At 40.6% G+C, this 21,538-nt stretch overlaps 1 protein-coding gene across 5 annotated transcripts; it reads left to right on the top strand.

Annotated features, from left to right (window-relative positions):
• Positions 1-5,878: 5,878 nt before the first annotated feature.
• On the top strand, positions 5,879-17,272 carry LOC121871047. Of its 5 annotated transcripts, none has more exons than XM_042373134.1 (8): positions 5,879-6,021; positions 9,333-9,445; positions 9,869-10,645; positions 12,124-12,243; positions 12,406-12,541; positions 12,804-13,035; positions 13,406-14,005; positions 16,512-17,272. In XM_042373134.1, the coding sequence occupies exons 2-8, from the start codon at positions 9,341-9,343 to the stop codon at positions 16,789-16,791; spliced, it is 2,250 nt and encodes a 749-aa protein (XP_042229068.1). In that variant the 5' UTR covers positions 5,879-6,021; positions 9,333-9,340; the 3' UTR covers positions 16,792-17,272. The 5 variants fall into 5 exon arrangements, with proteins under 5 accessions (XP_042229068.1, XP_042229070.1, XP_042229071.1 ...); XM_042373136.1 differs by having other exon boundaries at positions 5,881-5,987; XM_042373137.1 differs by having other exon boundaries at positions 5,887-6,021; positions 9,330-9,445; positions 13,421-14,005.
• Positions 17,273-21,538: the final 4,266 nt, after the last annotated feature.

Genomic DNA, 21,538 nt, shown 5'->3' with positions numbered 1-21,538 from the left:
ACATTTATTTACGTTGATAAAGAACAATAAAAATTCCATCCACCCCGAAACAGTGAAGAGAATGAGATCACACTTGGACAAAGCTTTCATTAAGGAGATACACAAAGCTTAACGCAGACCAAATAAACCAAGTGTGAGTGTGTGTGCAGCTGCGGTGAGGACAGTGACACCACTCTTACGCTCGGGTGGTTGGTGTAGGGTGGGATGTGGGCTGTGGGGGGGGTGGGGGTCGGGTGTTTGGCATGTGTGTGTGTGTGTGTGTGTGTGTGGAAGTAGGGATAAGAGGAGGTAAGGAGAGAGGGGAATGTCTGTGCTGGACAGTAGGGAATGGGCGATAGGGAATTGGGTGGTTGTGTGGAGGGAGGGAGTAATGGTGGGGCTCTGAGGAGGGTGGGGGGGGGGCAGTAAAGGGGCTTGGGGTGGGTGATGGACGGGGTAGATGATGAGTGAGGTGGGTGATGGGTGGGTTAAGCGGTGGGTGGGCGTTGATTCCCAGGATTTACGAGGTGATGAGGCAAGTTGGCGCACATCTCGCCATTATAAAGCTCTCCAAACACAAGCGTGACAAATAGTGTGAGAGGCACTTATCCTTCATGACGTAATTCATGTAAACAAGGAGGGACCACAGGCCGCACCCTCCCCTTGTGTGACTCACCCGCGAGACGTCCTCTTGTACTGAAACAAACATATGATACATTAACGTGTTATTGTTCCCTGAATTATACTCTAATCGGGACAACTACTATGGTAAGGTATACAGGAGTCATTTAGCACGAGGCAGTACTGTAGATACACGTCTACTTGTGGTGCCAAAAGTAGATACAACTTGATATAGTGACACAGGGATACAGATGTTGTCCGTCCCACCAAAGGTCTCAGACAACCCTACTTAGCTCCCACCTGCTCCACATATCCTCACCTTCACCTCTTTGACCCTGATCGTGGGATGGCGCTCCGTCTCGTCTTCACTATCACAATAAATTTCGGTTTATCTTTACCTAAAATATGATCCCCAGTTTTAGTATTCATCTCTCTCTCTCTCTCTCTCTCTCTCTCTCTCTCTCTCTCTCTCTCTCTCTCTCTCTCTCTCTCTCTCTCTCTCTCTCTCTCTCTCTCCAACTAGACGAAGATCACTCTCAGTAAACTCAAAAGCGTCTATTAAAAAATTCTAAGTGTTGTTCCTCACACACTCTCAGTTCCCCCTCCCCTTACCTCTCTCTCTCTCTCTCAGTAGACTCGACAATGTCCTTAAAACACAATGTCTCCTCATTCAAGTTTTCAAACGTTCACTACCGCCCTCCTCTGGTTACCTGCCCACTCGAGACAATTACAAGATGGACCAGGTAACCACGTTTAGCAAGCCTTTGGTCAATGTAAACCTCGAAATCTCGTGTTGTTGCATCAAGTAACATCAAGTAGCATCAAGTAGCATTAAGTATCATCAAATAGCATTAGGAAGCATTAAGTAGCATTAAGTAGCATTAAGTAGCATCAAGTAAGTAGCATCAAGTAGCATTAAGTAGCATCAAGTAGCATTAAGTAGCATCAAGTAAGTAGCATAAAGTAGCATTAAGTAGCATCAAGTACTGTATTAAGACAGCTCCTGTAACACAACCCATCACTCGCGACTTCATAAACGTAACACACGGTTCTATAACGCCGTAATAACTTGTCACACCCTGTAACTGTGACCACTGTAACAGCCCACCACACCATTGTTGCTGTGACCACTGTAACAGCCTGCCACACCATTGTTACTGTGACCAATCTAACCGCCTACCACACCCTGTAACATAACCACTATAACAACCTACCACACCCTGTAACTTGACCACTTTAACAACCTACCACACCCTGTAACATGACCACTGTAACACCCTACCACACCCTCTTAGTGCAACATGTGGTAACGTAAATGATGACAAGGAATTAACTCTAAAGCTCATGGGTGTCTTGTATACTTATGAACTGCTATTATAAGATCCACTTTTGATAATTACTTGTTTAACACTACTTATAAAACCCGCCAATACTCAGTAAAGTGTTTAGTAAGTTTTCCTAGAATACTAATTGAGTTTATGAGTGGACTAGACACTGTGGTGGTGGAGTATTAACTAGTGAGTGTCATCTTCCTTGAATTTCTCATGGCGGGTCGAGGTGAAGGTTGGCCTTATCACAGAGACGACTTAGTGATGTGGTTGGTGTGAATGAGAGAGATTATGTCTCACTATTTCCTGTGTGTATGAGATGATGTGAGTCAGAATTATGTTCGTGTATTTGTTGTACCTCTTTCTGTACCTATGTCTCTCCCTGTATCTGTACCTGTGTCGTTATGATAATTTTATGTAATTTGACGAATATCAAAATGAAATAATCCATACTAGAGCTTCAAGGAGGAGACAGTACGAAATATCACTACAAAAACTCACACCTGTGTCACGATTCGTTCTGCAAAGACCTTAATGAAGACGTGAAACAACAAACACGTATTGAGATCTTTGTAGCGGTGAAAGAACTTCTATAAACCGCAAAACTAAGGGGTTGAGAAAAGAAAGGAAGGAGGAAGGGGGAGAGAGGGAAGGAAAAGGAGTAGGGACAGGACAGAGAGAAGGAAAATGAGGAAGGACAGGACAGATAGAAGGAAAGGAGGAGGAACAGGGTAGTGAGAAGGAAAGGATGAGTGAGAGCAGGGAGGAGGAGGAGGGGAGGCGGGAACGAAGGGAGGGGAAGGCGGATAACGGAGGGAGAAGAAAGCGGGAATGAAGAGAGTGCAAGGCGGGAGGGCGAGAACGGAGGGAGGGGAAAGCGGCAATGGAGGAAGGTGGAGATGGGAACGGAGAGAGAGGAAGGCGGGAGTGAGGAGGTTAAGTGACCTGCACGTGGCAGCAGTGAACCAAGAGACCGCGATACAATCTTTCTCTTCCCTCCTTCAACTCCCCAGAACCCCCCGTCAGGAGATCACCGAAGCCAATGGAACCATCAAAAGACACTCAGACACATCAATGAGCCTCAACATCTTGCCCTGGTTAGCACTGTCATCAATCTTCGTGGACAATCTACAAACCACAAGCAAGAGGTAATCGATGCTAACACGACACTCTCTAAGGCTGTGTTGGAAGGTGTACATTAATCACTACGCAGTCGACGGTGTGGTGGGGCTCGGGTGGTTGTTTGTTGACACTTCTCAGCTGTGGCCAACACCAACAGCTGATACGAGAAAACAACAAACTCGTGACGTGATGGTGATGATAGGGGTAGTGGTAGTGATGGTAGTGGTGGGGTTGGTAGTGGTAGGGTTAGTGGTAGTGGTAGAAAACGATGATTTCCACCCCTAAATATAGAGGGATGGATGTGGGTTGCGGAATAGGTTCGTATGGTAGAAGGGAGAAAGAAATGGTTACAGGAGAAAGAATCAGGAAACAAGAGACAAATAAGGTGAATGGTAACCGAGACAGACTTGAGATAATACGCCCCACCTTCATTAAATACAACAACTCTTAGAAGAAACCACTTAATCTGTATGAGAATGACCTTTCACCCACAACTAGTAATCTCTCTATCTCTCTTCAACCAAGCTAAAGAAGCAGAACGTATCGCTTACCTCCTTGTGTCTAAATTCCTGAGCAATGTAAAGAATGAGGTCAAGACTTCATCGGGTAAACTTGCTCGTGTTCATATATTTGACCTCGTCAGTGTTCATAACATGAGGACAGGAGTCGAGTGTGTTCAGTTACCTCTCAGTGTCTCACGTTGTTGTCTGTGTACACGATGATTTACCTCCCAGAGAATGTCACTATAAAGTTACCTCATCATAGCGTGCTCTGAACTCGGATTCTCAAGGTTCGGGGAATGAATATCTCTCGTAACTGATGATGCAAGAATACACTTAGCTGATTGACTTAAGTTAAAGGACAAAGCTAATGCCTAAAAATAGCATCAAAATAACAGTAATATTCTGAATTAGGTAAATGCGTTCACTTAACATCAGTTTGAAGGTAATATTGAGGCTGAGAAACTTCGAAAGTATTTTGTACGTTAATATTGTCTCCTAACTGACTCAAAGCTGTGGTAAAGTATTAGCGTTTATTTCCATGCTATTTGTGGGCGTTAGTATTGTGTCTTAACCTAAGTCGACCAGTTAAGTGCATTCTTCAATCTTCAGTTAGGCATAACATCCATCCCACGGACCCCTGATAATCTGAGCCCCTGATCTGTTAAGAGTGGACCACATCTCCCTCTCTGTGTGTAGTTTACTCTCACTTCTCGTGTCCTGTGTGGTCACATGTTGTGTGTTGGGTGAAGGCGTTTCATAACACTACTGATATTTTGTCATAAAGCTTCCCGTGATTTATGATACATTCTTACACCACCCAGAGTTGTCCTAGACCTAACCATATTATACCTGATTCTACACCTTGGCTTTGAGATGCATTTTCAGCATAAAGTTTTGAGTCTGCTTTTAGTGTCAAAGGAAAAAGAATTCGAAAACTAAGATGCAATTAATATTTGTCTGGTTATATGAGCGTCAAGAATATTGAGCAGAGGAATGTTGTGAATAGGAGGAGAAAAAGAAGTGAGCGAAAATAGTAAACATTTTTCAGTGAGAAACATATCGGACTGAGACACAGACTGGTCGGCGAGTGCAAGTGAACTTAGACTTTGTTTCTTGTGTGATTTCGTAAGAGGAATGTCTGCGGTGCCACGAGACAAAGAAACAAACAACCAAGACCCAGGACACTATAGGAAGATGTCTGGGGAGAAAGGAGACGAGATGAAAGATGGAGAGGAGGAGCGGATATTACTAACGTGCGGTGATGAAGAATGAAAACAAAACAAGAGTACAGGAGACGCAAGAAAGGGTGACGTCAAGGTCCCAGTTCGGCGAAGGTGGAGGACAAGATCTCAAAGGGCAGGCTAAGTCGGGGCGGGGCCAGGCGGGGCAGGGTGGGGCGAGATGCCAGCGGGAGAGGGACAAGATGGGGAAACCAGCGGAGAAGGGAAAGGGCAAGGGTTGAGGCAGGGTAAGGGTTGGACAGGGGCAGTAATGTGACAGAAGGAAGAAGCCAAGACCGGGACGGGAAAGGGAATGGGTAAGTGTGGACCACGGTGTAACAGGGAGACTCACAATACAGGGTGTGGATGGACAAGGCAGAGTTAAAACGGGGAGAAAATATGGTAAGTGAAACTGTGAGCTGAAAGTGCGAGTAGAGCGGAACGAGGAGGGGTACAGGGCTGTGGTCAGTAGAAAAGTAGTTTTTTTTTTTTTTAGTTTAAAAAATTTATTGACAAATCTTGTAGTACAGTTTGCCTATTCTGAGCAATTCAGTCAGGTCTTGACAGTGAGGGTGGTATCACTTCTCAATGCCACGCAAGACAGAGGATCATACACAAAGAAATACAACATATTCATTAACAACTATATATATAGAGGTCAAATTCATGTGGGTAATGTCACTGTTCACTGCCATGCAGGACAGAGGTTCGTACACAAAGAAATACATCATATTCTTTAGCAGTATATATAGGTCAGTGGGTCACATACATTGGACGTCATATTCTAGTTGAAGACTAATCAGTGTGGGCCAGCAGCAAATTTGGGATAAACCGCAAGAATGTCCTCAAGCACACCTGATTCAATGTAGTAATTACAAAGTTCAAGATACAATAAGTAGTAGGGGGAGATATAGTTCGTGGGCAATTAGAAGGATTAAGATGGAAAGCTGGGTACAGGACAGTGAGATGGAGAGGGGCATGGGAAGAATGGGTATGGGGCAGTGGGAAGGAGAGGGATGGGGGAAGATTGAGTACAGGGCAATGAGCAAGAGGAGGTGGGGGGGAGAGGGGGCCACAGAGACTAGAGCAACACATGACGTCACTAGACGGGTCAGCATATCCAGCCGGGCTCCTCCACCCACCACTGAGGTAGTGACGGCTGCCCTGGGTGGACCACTCCGCTCTGTCCTCCCTCTCGGCACCTAACAACACAGGTGTCAACACTATCATAACTGAAGGACTTATCAAGTACATATAGCAATAACCTCTTTACTATGTTCAGGAAACAACACACAAGAGAATTAAATATATGTGATACGATACGATATTTATAATGTGCAACTGCAAAATAATTTATTGTGAACGATTAGTGGCGACTTTGTGAGAGTGTTAATTAATCTTTTGTACTAAATTTGTGATATCTGATGAAAATACAACAGCAATTTGATGTGTTGATGTAGAGTGAGTTAGCAATCAGGTATCTTGTGTTATGATAGAAATTACTTTCGAATTTGTAGATTATCATAATTGACTAATGAACGTTCTGGCCAGAGTGAAGACAGTGTATTATTACACAGTGTTACATATGTTTCGAAATGTGAGCTCCTGGAAGTACCTCGTATTATTATTATTATTATTATTATTGTGTTTTCTGGACATAAATCGTATATTTTTGTTCGTTTTTCTTGTGATGTTATCTCATTTTGATTAAAGACTGCATTTCATTAAGTTGTGAAAGCGATGTTTTGTGACAACCGAATTTCGAACTGAAACCCAAAAATTGTTTGAAACTCCTCCACAAGTGACAAGAAACTGCCAGAGTGACCTCCACCAAGTGATGTGAACGTACAAAACTCATTAGAAACAACAAAATGCGTGGAAGTTGATTATACAAGTTTGGTTTTATATATCAAGACTTTTTTACTGTTTTTAATTGTTAATTATTTATTTATCTATTTACAGGTGTTATTTATCTATTTTTCTTATTTATCTGCAGACTTGTCTCTTTCCGTAACTGTTTTCCGATCTGTTTGTCTGTGTCTGTCTTCGAATTTCCACTAAACCTAACAGTTTTGGTCAACATGTAACAAGATCCACATGATAAACTTTGGGTTGAGAATTATGCCAAAATTTACCGTGTTATGCCTAGCAACAAGATAGTCTGTGGTTAATGAAAACGGTATAGATTTAGGATGAGAAAAAACGGTATCAAGATATGGTTAATTGTGGGTAACTATATTAATTTACAGTATGTTTCATTCGTTCACTATTACTGTATAGACAGGCTTTACATCCGCTTAGATTACGTTTTAAATGACGTAAATACATATTGTCGCCAAATAGATATCGACGCTGTGATATAGATGGCGTATTGGGCGATAAATTTCGTTTTATATGATATTTTCTGGATTACATAATTATATACTATTTCATATCACTGCCATAGACAAAATGATAGTGACAGGCAGACAGATAGGCTTGATGTATATGCAAAAGATATATAGATATATATAGAAAAATACAAACATTGATAACAATTACTTCAATATGAAAAAACAAAATAGTGTTAATTCATTTGAAGTAATTGAGTTGTTTTTTCTCGGTGATTTCTTTTTTTTCATCTTAGTAATTTTTTTTACTCGAATGTTTTTTTCTAACTGATGATTTTGACATTTGAGATGAAGAAGTTAAGATTCAATGAACAGTGTTTATAGACGGTCCTATGTGTACTAAAACTACAACAATAACAACAACAACAACAACAACAACTACAATAATTACAAATACAAAAACAGTAACAAAAACTACAATTGTTACAACTTCAACAACAACAACAGTGACTGACAAAAACTACAGATATTACAACTACATCAACAACAACAGAAAACACTCCAATTATTACAACTACAGCAACAAAAACTACAATTATTACAACTACAAAAACAACAGCAACAACAAAAACTACAATTATTACAACTACAAAAACAACAACAAAAACTACAATTATTACAACTACAAAAACAACAGCAACAACAAAAACTACAATTATTACAACTACAAAAACAACAACAAAATAAAAACAACAACAATAGCAACACCGCACCTTAGCCCACTGATGACTCACCCACTTAACACATCAGAAACATAAAACTCACTTAAAAAGACATCAAATAAAACTTACCTATTAAACAAGTAACTCAATATGAAACTAGAGAAACATATTAGACTTTCCTGAGTATAATATAACTAAGGCTACTTGTGGTTAGTTTAATACCGTGCTTGAGTTTTTACGTGTGTGTGTGTGTGTGTGTGTGTGTGTGTGTGTGTGTGTGTGTGTGTGACTTCATAAGCCTCGCCGGCCAGTCATAACACAAACACAGCTACAACCTTACAATAACACACACACATACACACACACACACACACACACACACACACACGTACACGTAGTCATGGATAAAGTAATGAACGCTATAATATTGTCAGCGTTCAGTCAGCACAAAACCCGCTGTTCTTGACCTGACTGATAGATGTTTTAACCCAGCCATTGTCTCGTTCTTCATATTAGTTTTCATTGGGATTGAAAAGTTATGTAATCTTTGTCACGAAAGAGGTGCAGACAAGATTCTTTATATGTTAAGGTGATATTATAGTGTTTCGTTAGCTGTATCTAATAATAATAATAATTTAACAGTCTAGAACGTGGTTTTTTTTTTAATTTGCTTCCCAAACAACACGACGAAGAGTTAAAACAAAATACTACAAATAAATTCAAAGAAATTTCCCCCATCAATGTTCATCTCTCACTTAGGATTTGTGGTGCAAGTTGTTAGTGACAAGGTGTACAGTACAGACAGCCTTACAAACATGACTATATACCTTGGTACTTACCCCCACATAGTGTCAGTGACCACCTAAGGCCGCATGGTATCAGTAACCCATGACCCAAGGCAGAGATCTGACCCTCCCTCCCTTCCCTCATTAAAAGATTAGGAACCAGTCAAGCGATAGTTCTGTTTCGTGGCGAGGGTCGATCGTGTGTCCTTGGGGTCAACCAGATCAGGTTCCGGGTGTTCCTCTTGGAGCTGCTTAGTTCGTGTTCACAGATATTACCATGACTCGTTTCTGTACTACTATTATTATTTTCTGTATTATCATCAGTATTACCAGAGGAAAAGCTTTTATGTTTCCTAAGGGATGTTAAGGACATAATTTATCGCCATATTCAAAAAATATATATAATCGTTAGAATTAAAAATAGGTTTTTTCTTAAAGTGAAAATAAATTATATAGCGCTAATGTACTATATTATTTAATGTATAACAAAATTAGATTTATTTGACAATATAGGGAGTTACCATGTAGGACGCCTGTGCAATGTAGTTACTGTATTAATCGTTATTACTTTATTACTTTAACTATGCTAAAAAAATATATCTAAATAATATGTAAACTACCCATTAGCTGTTTGAAGCCTCACAACACTACCATTGAACATATAACAGGGAGGGAAGTTGTCGTTAGATTTGTAGTAATTTAACGAGACAATTGTTCAGCAGAGAGGAACATGAAGGTGGAAGTACAGGTGTGGGCGTGGGTGCTGGCTACTGTGGTGGGCGTCGACGTGGCGGGCGCGGCTGGATACTCTCGAACTATTGACTCATGGAGAGAGGTAAGGGTTTGTCCGTGAGTGAGTGTGTCTGGAGGTGAGTGAGTGTGTCTGGAGGTGAGTGAGTGTGTCTGGAGGTGAGTGAGTGTGTCTGGAGGTGAGTGAGTGTGTCTGGAGGTGAGTGAGTGTGTCTGGAGGTGAGTGGGTGTGTCTGGAGGTGAGTGAGTGTGTCTGGAGGTGAGTGAGTGTGTCTGGAGGTGAGTGAGTGTATCTGGAGGTGAGTGAGTGTGAGTTGCTATCAGGTACTTACGCCTAACTCTCTTAAACGTGGAAGATGACGGAAAAATGGAGATGATGAATCCATGTCACTCACAGTGCCTTATTTTTTCTTGTGTGAATAATATAACATTTATTAAGCTTAAAAAAAATTGTTTGGGAACTTTGCAAAAAAATAAATGCGATAATATTGATATCATAATCTTGCAGGATGGTGTCCCAGCTACACAATATCGACCACATGAGGCAAGGCACCGCTTCACAACAGGCTCATCTAGACCACAATATACCCGCAGAGACACAGACCCAGCCAGAGATTTCAGAATAAATAAAATAAATTCAGCGAAAGATAGCAAGACACGTGGTCACTTACCTACAAGACGTAACCTCTACTACAACGACCTTTTTAGTAACTATGGCACATTAAGGTCAGAAGCATCACCAAAGAGAAAAATTCATCCTGAAGCATCTGAAAGAACCAGAAGCCATTCCACAACAGCCTACATCGACGTCAGTATCTATCGTCCAAACCCTGCAGCGAGATACTACCGACGACTGAACTCACAAGTGTCGCCGATGAGCTCCTCTTTACCACGACATCAGCATGGACGCCTCAGCTATAGCACGGGGAATTCTGCCACAACAAGGAGTTTTCCATCAGATTCACCAGCTCCTGATTCTAGAAGTGTCTATTCCAGGACATCTGGAAGTTTAGGTGTCAATGTTGATTCCAGAAACGGTAGAGACGACCAGACGACAGATTTAAGTAACTCGCTGAGGACTAACCACCATGTTGCCCCTGATCATAATTCTAGGAGCTACTCAGTAAACGATTATTCACTGAGACAACTTGAAGAGCCCCTCACTGTACGGGACACACCCCAGGACTCAATAGCCCGAAGTAATGGTTCAGGGTCGACGCCAACCGACCCCCACATATCCCCAGACCTGCATAATTCAGGACAGATCTCTCCCGAAGACTATGCAGTAAGTGTGTGTGTACTAGTTGGGTTGCCCTGGTGGAGGGTAGGCCATACGCACCAAATTGTATCTCTCTTATCTTCAAAACTGTGGAAATTAATAAATATTTTACAGCTTTGAAGATAAAGACCAGAAATTTGTTGTGGAGTGCGGGTGGACTACTAAGGGATAGTCGCGCTGTATCAAATAATGTAATTTTCTTTTAGTAACCGTAGCAGTTTTAGTGCAATTAAAATGCATGTGTGTGTGTGTGTATGTGTTCATTCAATCAATCAGAGTACTATCCTCATATATTAGGGTTGGCGACCACAGTCCTCCACTCTAAACGTTCTCTGGCTGTTTTTACTAATCCTCCGTTTTGTATCTCTCTTGGGATCCATTTTTTAATTTCATTCATCCATCCCTGTATCTGCCTTCCTCTGACCCTCCTACTCTCAATTTTGCCCATGAATATTTCTATTATTATCCCTTCATCCCTAATTATTATACCAAAGTATCTAAATCTATTACTAAATCTACTTTGGATTTAGTTTGAAATATCTTGTTCGTGAATTACGTCATCCACTATAAGGTCTTCGTCATGTACGAGCTTACTGAAGTTATCTTGTTGATGTTATCATGCGAGTATTCAGAACGATGTTTTATTACTTTAAGTATTTTTACGTGGAAAGTTTGTTTTCAGGGGTTAAATATCAGCAGGCAGAGTTAATTACTGATGATCTCAAACAAGTAATTATAAACTTGCTTCGTAAACAAAAAAATCAATACTGTATTTTTTTGGCCATCCGATGCAGCTTAGCGCACCTGCAACAATATTGCTCTCGCTTGTCTCATCTCCGGCCGAGTCTTTTACAGCTGAAGCGTGAGGAGGCGAGACATGACCCCGTGATTGTCAAATGTCAACGGGTAAGATGTCTGTAACTGAACCAAGATTTCCGGAGGCTGCCATTAAATAACATGACATGACCAACGTGCTTCCATCAGCTGTCACAGAGAGTAAATGGCAGTCAGATAGCCAGTCTGTTTACTGTAGAAGATGGAGATATTTTGAAGGGTAACTACAACAGACTGACGCGTACTGTCACCACTGCCCTGCCGATGATAAGATAGATTCTTTATTGACCATAGCAACACATAACGTAATATTGCTGATGTTGATGTTGTGTCTTGATGTTATAGTTAAAGTAATTTCTGTTTCCGCGGTGTTGAACGATGGGAGAAACGATCGCTACAGATGGAGGATTGATTAATTGATTAATTGATTAATTTATTAATTAATTGATTGATTGGTTGAGTCACTACTTGATTAGTTAACTATGATTGATTATTTTACTGGATGATTGACTGACTAATTGATTATTTATTGGATTGATCGATTCATTGATGGAGGAACAGGTTCATTGATTCAATAACTGATTGATTGATAAATTAAATGAAAAATCATTGATTTTTGACTGAATAACTGGTTGTTTGGCTACTGTCAGGTGCAGACCAACACCGTGGAAATGCCTGACAGGTGCTGTGGGAGTTATGTGCCTCTCGACCTCACCAACGCCATCAACATAAACGGCCTCAGTAGAGTCGCCTCCGCTGGCTCCGTCAAGGTCAGTGCCAAATAGTGCCAAGTCGATGTTTTTGTTGCTTATGATAATATTTTTCCATTGATGTGGCTATTTCTTCCTTTTTAATGTTATTCTATTATTTCTCTTCTTGTGTGTGTGTGTGTGTGTGTGTGTGTGTGTGTGTGTGTGTGTGGCACCCTACAGGTGATAGACGTGCCATCAGTTAACACTGATGTGCTACCGCCGGTGGCCGTCAGGGACCTCCGTGCCGCTCCCCTTGACCCTCACACCATCACCATTACCTGGACAACACCTGGGGACGACCTTGACTTCGGTACAGGTAAGGGAAACTTAAAAGTAAATAAGGGATAAGAATAATAAAAAATAGTCCACACCTCTGTTTGTCCGGGCACACTACAGAGGCCAAGTAATATGGAAAAAATAAATATTATTAATAAATAATCTTACTCCTATTTTGTTCATCACATGACATAGGGGGGGGGGGTGAAGATTCAACGTAACACTTGTGGGTATAATTATAAATCTAGACTTAGATAAATACTGACCAAGATTTTCACCCTAACCCAAATGACCTGGTTCAGCCTCTAGCTACGTCATTCGTATGAGTGACAGCATAAGTGACCTCCGAGAGTACCGCTTTGACCTGGCCCCAGAGGAGACCCTGCTGGAGGTATCGGAGCTCCTGGCGAGTGCGGGGGTCTACCAGGTGGCGGGGACGGAGGTGAACGTGACCGTGCCCCTGGTCGGGCCGCTGCAGTATAATAAGCTTTACTACGCGGCGCTTAGGGCCATCGATGACAGTGGCAATGTTAGGTGGGTTGACCGCAGGCTGCAGGACACTGTACTTATTCATTAATAAGCTTTATACTTCCTACTTCCTACACTGTTTAAATAATCGGGTTTTACTCTTAAAGGCTGTCCTGTGCCTCAAAATATAAACTAAAAACAAGATCTTACATAATTTCCTTAATACTTACGAGAGTTTTACCTTATAATATAAAACCCCTATGAAATATGTCCTAATCTTATGATATCTAAAAATGAGTAGTCATTTTCATTCGTATAGTATTGACTTTTAAAAGTTTGGGTGAAAATAAGCAAGTCCTTGTTAACACCGCAACCCGCCATCTTCTACTTGTAAGGTGACTGCCATAAACAGTAGATATTAATTGATCAGCTAAAGTCCTGTCTTCCACAGCCCCGTCTCCAACTTGGCCCGATTCATCATGGTTCGACCTGACCCAGAGACGACTCTGGACGGATGGACACCGAGCCATCATAATTTCGAAGAATCTATTGAGGGAACTACCACTGTACCTTCCACAGCACAACCTAACAGAGAGAGAGTGGGTCCGTCAGACGACCTCAATTCGCGTCTGCCAGTTAGTGGTAAAGACAGCCGTGCAATGGTAGTACCCACTGCAGTACCCACTGAATCTCCACCTAGTTTGCCGCAACCAACTGAACCTATCCTAATGGTTCCAGAACCCACTGAACCTGGTCTGATGGAAGATGAGAACGATGAGAACCCCCCTACAGACACTGAATCTGCTGAGGTTCCTAGAAGGTCTCCATCAGACTCCAACCAAAATCATTTGAGAGATTTCGAGGAAGACCAGCCAAGACAAGGGAGACGCAAAAATAAGAATCGTAATAAGAAAGGCCAAAAGTCAAAGAAGAAGAATAGGAGGAAAAATGAGAAGAGAGACAACCGGAGGAACCAGAGGAGACCGAGCAGACCGAGCAGACAACACGACAACATTACTCTCCGCCCAGCCAACACGCAAGTCCTATATGGTGTTTTGCAAGACCTATTTGCTGAACAGGATAAGTGGGAGAAGCCATAAGACTGAAGTATGCAGCTGAAACAAGTCCAGAGACGGAAAGATGAAGCTGTATTATTGCATGATCTTTTTTCTCATAAATAGTTGTAAAATAGTCATTCACACCCATTGGTTACTATTGGATCTTTCTCACTTATAAAATGTGGATGCAGGACATCTATGAGTGTTCTACCTACCGACCGTCACATCACTGAGTCCTGTCAACCTGCTCTTCTCAGAACTAAGTTGTGCATGTACGAGTCTTTGTAAATATGCTGATAAATTAATTTGTGTATGTAACCAAACCAAACACTAAAAATTCTCGATGATCTGCTTTTCAGTCGCTTCAGAATTTCGATAATTAACCTTAGTACTTATGTGGGTAAAAGTGAAGCAAACGGTCAGCACCCGAACTGGTTTATATAATTCGTTCATATTTTCCACAGCTGTTCTATGGGTGATATTAACTAATAAAAACAATGCGATAACTTTTTTTTTTTCGTTTTCCTCTATCGACGATCATAAATCACCTGTAGTGGCCAGGACATGGAGGATGAAGGAAATGGCGGCGTAAAAAGCTCAGATAAACCTATCATATAACAATAATTTTATGTCTACGCGGTATACGCCAAAAAATTTATTGTCTACCGTAAACAGTCCGGCGATAGATCTCCCGTGACGCGGTTTGTTTACCTCCTTTAAATTGTAAATAAACCACATAGCCTCATATCGGGGGTTTTATTACCGCATATATTGGATTGATTGTAATTTTTTCATGTTTTACTCTTCAGTTTTCAGATTCATAAGTCGATCTGGTGCGTAAATCCCTTAATTTTCTTTTCTTTTTGGCGCATTAGATTATTAAACCCGTTTTATGTATCAGTGATGAGAAACATATAGTTGGGAATATTATTGGTGCATTAGTGAACTTTGTGTTCCTGTATGTATTGTACTTCCCCAGGGGCAGAGACAAGACAAGCCCACCATCTTGAATTTAAGTGCGTAGTTATGGGGGGTCCTGAACGGATTGTTCTTTATTGTTTCACATGTTATCCGTACCTGTGGAGGATGAAGACCGTCTCCAAGAGTTCATCTGTCTACATGAACTAGTTGGCAGAACGTGCAAGTGTTCAAAATACGGCAGAGAACTGACAGTGAAGAGAAATGCGTGTTTAGGTGCAAGAATCGATAAACGTAAAATTACACAAAGCTGTTTCAAGAAAGTTGCTTTTATTAGTATTCAATATCCAAGTAAGTTTTACTGCTTAATATGCACAGGAAGGGGGGGGAGGGGGCTAGGTCAGGTTCTGTGAGGTTCTGTGCATTGCCGTTTCCATTTTTGTGTTTTAGTATTGCGATTTACAAATTGTATCTCCAGAAATGTTGGTTAAATTCCATAATTCACTTCTACTGATAACCGTGTCCTCCATTCTTACCCTTATTTGTGATAATAAAACAAAATAGTTCTTGCTTAATCTAACAGAATTTGTTGGGTCACTTACAATGCCTAGTACGGTTCTGATCAATGCTTAAGTCAGCCCTCAACCTTGACCCTACGTATAAGAAAATGTACAATATTTTAGGGGAACCTTATATATTTATTTAAAACATAGAAAACGTGTATTTTTAGGGCTAGCTTTAGAATTAAAGTATGCCAGAGTTTGCTTAATAACACTGCATTATTTGAGGATAACTCTAAAAGTATACGAGTTTGCATTTATAGTATTATTTATTTTAATTGCTCTCACAAAATATATTGAACTAAATATAATTTGATTTCACTAAAATACAGCCCAACCACCGCAGTTTTAAAATACTGCTTACCTAGCACATAATTGATAACAATTAGTGATGCATTATTTCGCTCTCAACATCCGAGATACGAAATAACGCAATATTTCAGAAGTGTAAACAACAAAATTTAAAGTCAATCATCAACACTGAACTGCCTCCTATAAAGTAGCATTAATCTAAGAATTTCACCATGATGAAATAACCACAGATGCACTGAGAGCTGTTAAGGAATGACGCCAAACATTAACCATTATTGATGAGCTAAGCTTTATAGACCGTAACTAGAGTATTAAAGGTGTTAATCTACTAATGCTAATGATGTCAAGCTTCATTTAACTGCCACATAAAATAACCCTTATACAACTAACTTCCAAACTACGTCACTTGTAATTATATCTACGTGGAAACCAGTTGTAAAGAGGGTGACTATGTTGAACCCAAATTAATGTGTGTGTGTTGAAGTGAACCTGAGTGTATTGAGCATTAGACTGTTGACTCAAGGCTTACCTGTGTACCTTAATTGTATTTAAATTAGGAGAAATTTTTTGTTTCTCTCTCTCTCTCTCTCTCTCTCTCTCTCTCTCTCTCTCAAATAAAATTAAATCCCTTTATCCCCCCAAGACGCCCTTCCACGACAACTCACCTGCCCTCCTCTCTGCCCCTCACCTTCAGGTACTTGCTGGAGAACTCTGAGTGCGTGTTTGAGGAGTTGGGGAACGTGAGTCTCTGTGACGCTCGCTACTCCCTGGCCATCGTCATCGCCTACTTCAGCCAGAACAACGAATACCAGCACCTGGATTATCTCTCGGGGGCCATGCAATCCCTGCAGGAGAAAACCCGCCCGGCGTGGCAGAGACAACAGCGACAAACCCGTAGAGGGCGCAGAAGGGAGCCAAGGGACGATGATGATAGTAACGTCTTGGATATTGTCCCTCTCGGATTACTTATTTAGCTTCTAGTTAAGGGGTTAATATAAGAGTGTGTTGCTGTGTCTGGCCATTAACCAGTCGTCTCCATTATTTATATGTGATTAGTCATAAGATATACACAGACACTGTTGCCATACCCACCAGTCGCCTCCAGTATTGACATGACGATTTTTATTGATAATTCTACCCTGAAATAGTTACAATTTCCTCCAGTATTTATTTAGTGATGATTCTATCGTGAAATTGTGTATGAACCTGAATTCATTATCAACGCTTACAGTATTGATACGTTAAGGAGACGCTAAACTCCTGCACTTAAGAGACAATTTGTTCCATTCACCTCCACTGTTCGTATTGTGTTCTAAAATTATAATCATTAATATTTGGTGTGGTATTAGTTTGTCGCGTCTCACTGTTGTACTCTGTGGATATTAAAGTCAGTTTCATTGTTGCAATTTTTTTTAATTAATTTGTGTTGTTGTTTGTAATAAATATTTAGAAATATTTACGGTACTTACATCACCTGTGAGAGGAGAAAATACCATAAACAAGATATTATAATTGTTTTAGTGTTTTCTACATATTAAAACACACTAATGAATTTAATAGGAAAAAATTTGGTCCATCTAAATGAAATAGAATCAATGACTGAAGCCATTTGATAATTTAAAAACAGATGTTGATAGGCTTAAGTACATTGTAGAAGCAGTAAAAAGAAGTTCATGATATAATATTATTACATCTAACACATGAAGGTATTTTGTGGTTCTGGTAAGATAAATTGTTGTGAGTTTGTACTTCAATTTTTAGCTATGTTTCGCTTTAGTATTGAGTCTTATTATTCTTTCTGCTGTTACTCCTCTCTCTCTCTCTCTCTCTCTCTCTCTCTCTCTCTCTCTCTCTCTCTCTCTCGTGAGTGTAAACAGTGAGTGTGTGTGCAGGAGTTGTTGAAGTACTCGAAGCTGTAACTTAGTATTGTGAGGAGTTTCATGTAACTTTGTATGTATGTATGTATGTATGTATGTAATAATAATAATAATAATAATAATAATAATAAACGGTTTATTAATAGAGTTGCAGCCGGTGGCTGAAAATATACAGACTTACATTTGATTTAGACATAATGATATAATATGCATTGAATACATTTACAGGGCTGTACAGTACATAAATCAGGAGTTGTTTATTATTTTAACAATAGATGGGATGGTCCTGTTGTTATATCTATCGGTGCGGGCTCTTATGGGCTGAATTTTGTTGTAGTGGCGGACTGGGCGAGTTGGGTGGGGGGCAGGAGGTGGCGAGGGTGGTGCAGTAGTCCACGGCCAAACCTTTCCAGTGCTTGGTGGTGTGTGTATGTATGTGTATATGTGTATATGTGTGTGAGTGTGTGTGTGTGTGTGTGTGTGTGTGTGTGTGTGTGTGTTGACGCTTTTTTAGGAGACAATAGCCTCATCAAGGTTAACAGGACCATAAAGCCATAAATTAAGGTAATAAAACGAACCATAAAGACAAGACACCAGTAAATAGAATTAACCTAACCTAACCTAACCTAACCTAACCTAACCTAACCTAACCTAACCTAACCTAACCTAACCTAACCTAACCTAACCTAACCTAACCCCACCAGGTAACGTTAGGGTGAAATAAACCCTAGGAGGATAATCAATAATCCTCAGGTGACTCAATTAATAATTTTCCCCTATAATTAGACCTATTTGGGTGTCTCTGTCAGGTGTACTCATTGAGGCTTTATCACCTGACCAAACACGGGAGATAGTATTAATTAGTGATTGATTTATTAATTTATGTATTACTTAATTTATTTATTACTGGATGTTGTATTTCTCTTATTTATGTAACAGGAGAAATATATTACGAGTAGCTTGACGGGTTATTGCTCCGGGGTTATAAAATTAACTATGGGTAGGTTAATGGTTTTGGAAGATGATAACGTGAAACGAAATTATGGTAACAACAACAATAATAACAATAACAAAAACAACAACAATTTTAACAACAATAACAACAATAACAATAACAATAACAACAAAAATAATAATAATTACTACTACTAACTACAACAACAACAACTAAATAACATCAACTATAACCTGCTGAAGTTGACCTAACAAAGATAATTACACTTAGGGTTAATAACGTAATGACTTCGTAAGACTCGGAGAGGATAAAGTTTAGGTTCTTTAATTAGCCAACTACAAAGTGAACCTCTCTCGACTCCTGGGTCAAAGTTCTTGTGACACGTTCTATTTAAGGAAGAATAAATGTATGTATGAATGTTTCTTATTCTTCTTTGTTTCTTTGTCTTCTCTTTCTTCTTATTCATTTTGCTCTTCTTCTTCTCCTTCATTTATTTCTTTTATGTTTCTCTCTCCTCTTTTTTTTCTTTTCTCTTCTTTTTCTTTTCCTTCTTCTTCATCTTTTTTTACTTCTTCTTTATTTCTTCTTTTCCTTCTTCTTTACTTCTTTCTTATTCTTCCCTTTTTTTTTTTTTTACCAGGTCAAACTCTTACCAAGTCTGATACAAATCCACTAAACCATTCAAGTTTTATTTGTATGTTTTGGAGAGGTGTGTGTGTGTGTGTGTGTGTGTGTGTGTGTGTGTGTGTGTGTGTGTGTGTGTGTGTGTGTGTGTGTGTGTGTGTGTGTGTCCAATTCTTTATTTGTTACCCCCAAGTAAACACGACGTTATCGTTCTGTTTACAACACGACGGAACGACCATCAGTAAAGCGTAATGACCAATTTGTCAGTGGAGGTCGTCGTTCGTGTAGGTCGTTGTTAGTAAACGTCGTCGTTAGTGGAGGTTGTCGTTAGTGGACCTCCTTCGTCCTTCCCTTCCTTACTCCCTCACTTCCTCCCTCCCACCCTCCCTCCCTCCCTCCCTCCTTCCTTCCCTCCATCACTGACACGTCGCAACACAGAGCAGCAGACTTCCTCCTCACTCACTGTAATGGACTTGGTTGAGTTAATGTGATAATCCTTGGAAGGGAGGAAGAGTAGGAGGAGGAGGAGAGGTGTAAAATATCAGGAAGAAGTGAGAAAACATGGAGAAAGAGAGAGAGAGAGAGAGAGAGAGAGAGAGAGGCTGGCGACGGAGGGTGGAGAAGAGCGGGCATACGGAAAGCAAACATCTAGAGGGAATCTGAGATGCTGTAATCTGGTTGGTCAACACCCAACCAACAAGATCTCTCTCTCTCTCTCTCTCTCTCTCTCTCTCTCTCTCTCTCTCTCACACACACACACACACACACACACACAAATCCATACAGCGACACACACATACTGATGCCATCGACAAACCCACTGTTATTCGCAGCCGGAGCTCCACTTGCGCCGCGTCAATAAGAGGGTGAAGACTACCGGGTGTACTGAAGCTGAGAGGCGATTGTAGGTCTTGCACTTATAAAAAAAAACTATAGATCGTATGAAGAGAAAAGGACTGTATATAGACATGTACAAGAAGACGTGGGTAGTGACGTGAGGTGTCTGAGAAATAACAAGGAAGGGGATGTTAAGGTGGGTGTGTGTGTGTGTGTGTGGAGAGAGTTAACAAAGTCCCCTGTTGTTTGTGTTGATACAGAGTCCACCGGGATAGTTATTCGTCCGGAAAATCAATGTAAAACCGTCATTCACTACACAGAGTTGGACGTCCGTGATTATCGACAAACCATAATGGACGTCCGTGATTATCGACAAACCATAATGGACGTCCGTGATTATCGACAAACCATAATGGACGTCCGTGATTATAGAGGAGGTATAATGGACGTCCGTGATGCGTTCTTCATTATTTGATGGGACACGACCGAGACTAAACTCGTTTTTTGATAAATACCAAAAAAAAAATCATAATCAGAAAAGTCGAGAATGTCTGGTCAATGAATTATGGAACCAGCACAGGACACAATAATATGGTTGATGTTCATGTATGTGTGTGTGTGTGTGTGTGTAGGAGTGCGTGTGTGTGTGTGTGTGTGTGTGTGTGTGTGTGTGTGTGTGTGTGTAGGAGTGCGTGGGTGTGTGCTGCAGTGAGCCACTTCCGTCTCGTCTCCAGGGAGCTCGGCCCAGGCGGTGTTGCAATAACTCTGGATATTTCTGGAACACAATGACGATGACACGGTTTGTTGACACTGCTGGCGGAATGTGTCTAGGAGGAGGGAGAGAAAAAATGTACACATGTGAGGGAGAGGGAGAGATAAATGAGAGGGAAAGTGAGATAAAGATGAATAAATGGGATGGAGAGGGAGAGAAATGGATAGATTTGAGAGAGAGAGAGAGAGAGAGAGAGAGAGAAGGGGAAGGGAGAGATAAGTGAATAAATCAAAGGGAGAAGAAGAGAAGGATTCATCAGTATGCTTAAGTGTGTGTGTGTGGGGGGGGGTATTAAATTTTCTTCCCTGATTAGTGACGCATTAGTGACGTAAGGCTAACTCAATCAAGCCACAATATAAACACCAAGTACCTGACCTCAATACCACTCACCTGTACATCTTTAATAACCAACCAGGTAAACATCTTACTGTCCCACATACCTGTACAATTTTTAATATGTCAAGGAGTGAAAAGTTTATCCTTGGTGCTCGACTGAATGATCTCTTCTCTATGAGGTAAATATTATTTTCAGGCCATTTTAATCCTCTACGTCTTTTCCCTCTCTTAAAATGAGAATTCAAACCCGGATCTTAGTGGAGAGTTATAGTATTTTATTAACTAATGACAAAACATCTTTCCTAAGGCTTTATTCACTA

This window comes from Homarus americanus, unplaced genomic scaffold (genome assembly GCF_018991925.1).
Source record: "Homarus americanus isolate GMGI-L3 unplaced genomic scaffold, GMGI_Hamer_2.0 scaffold52512, whole genome shotgun sequence".
In the NCBI taxonomy this organism is placed as follows: Eukaryota; Metazoa; Arthropoda; class Malacostraca; order Decapoda; family Nephropidae; genus Homarus; species Homarus americanus.
The sequence above is the reverse complement of the archived record's forward strand: the minus strand, read 5'-3'. Positions and strand labels throughout refer to the sequence as shown.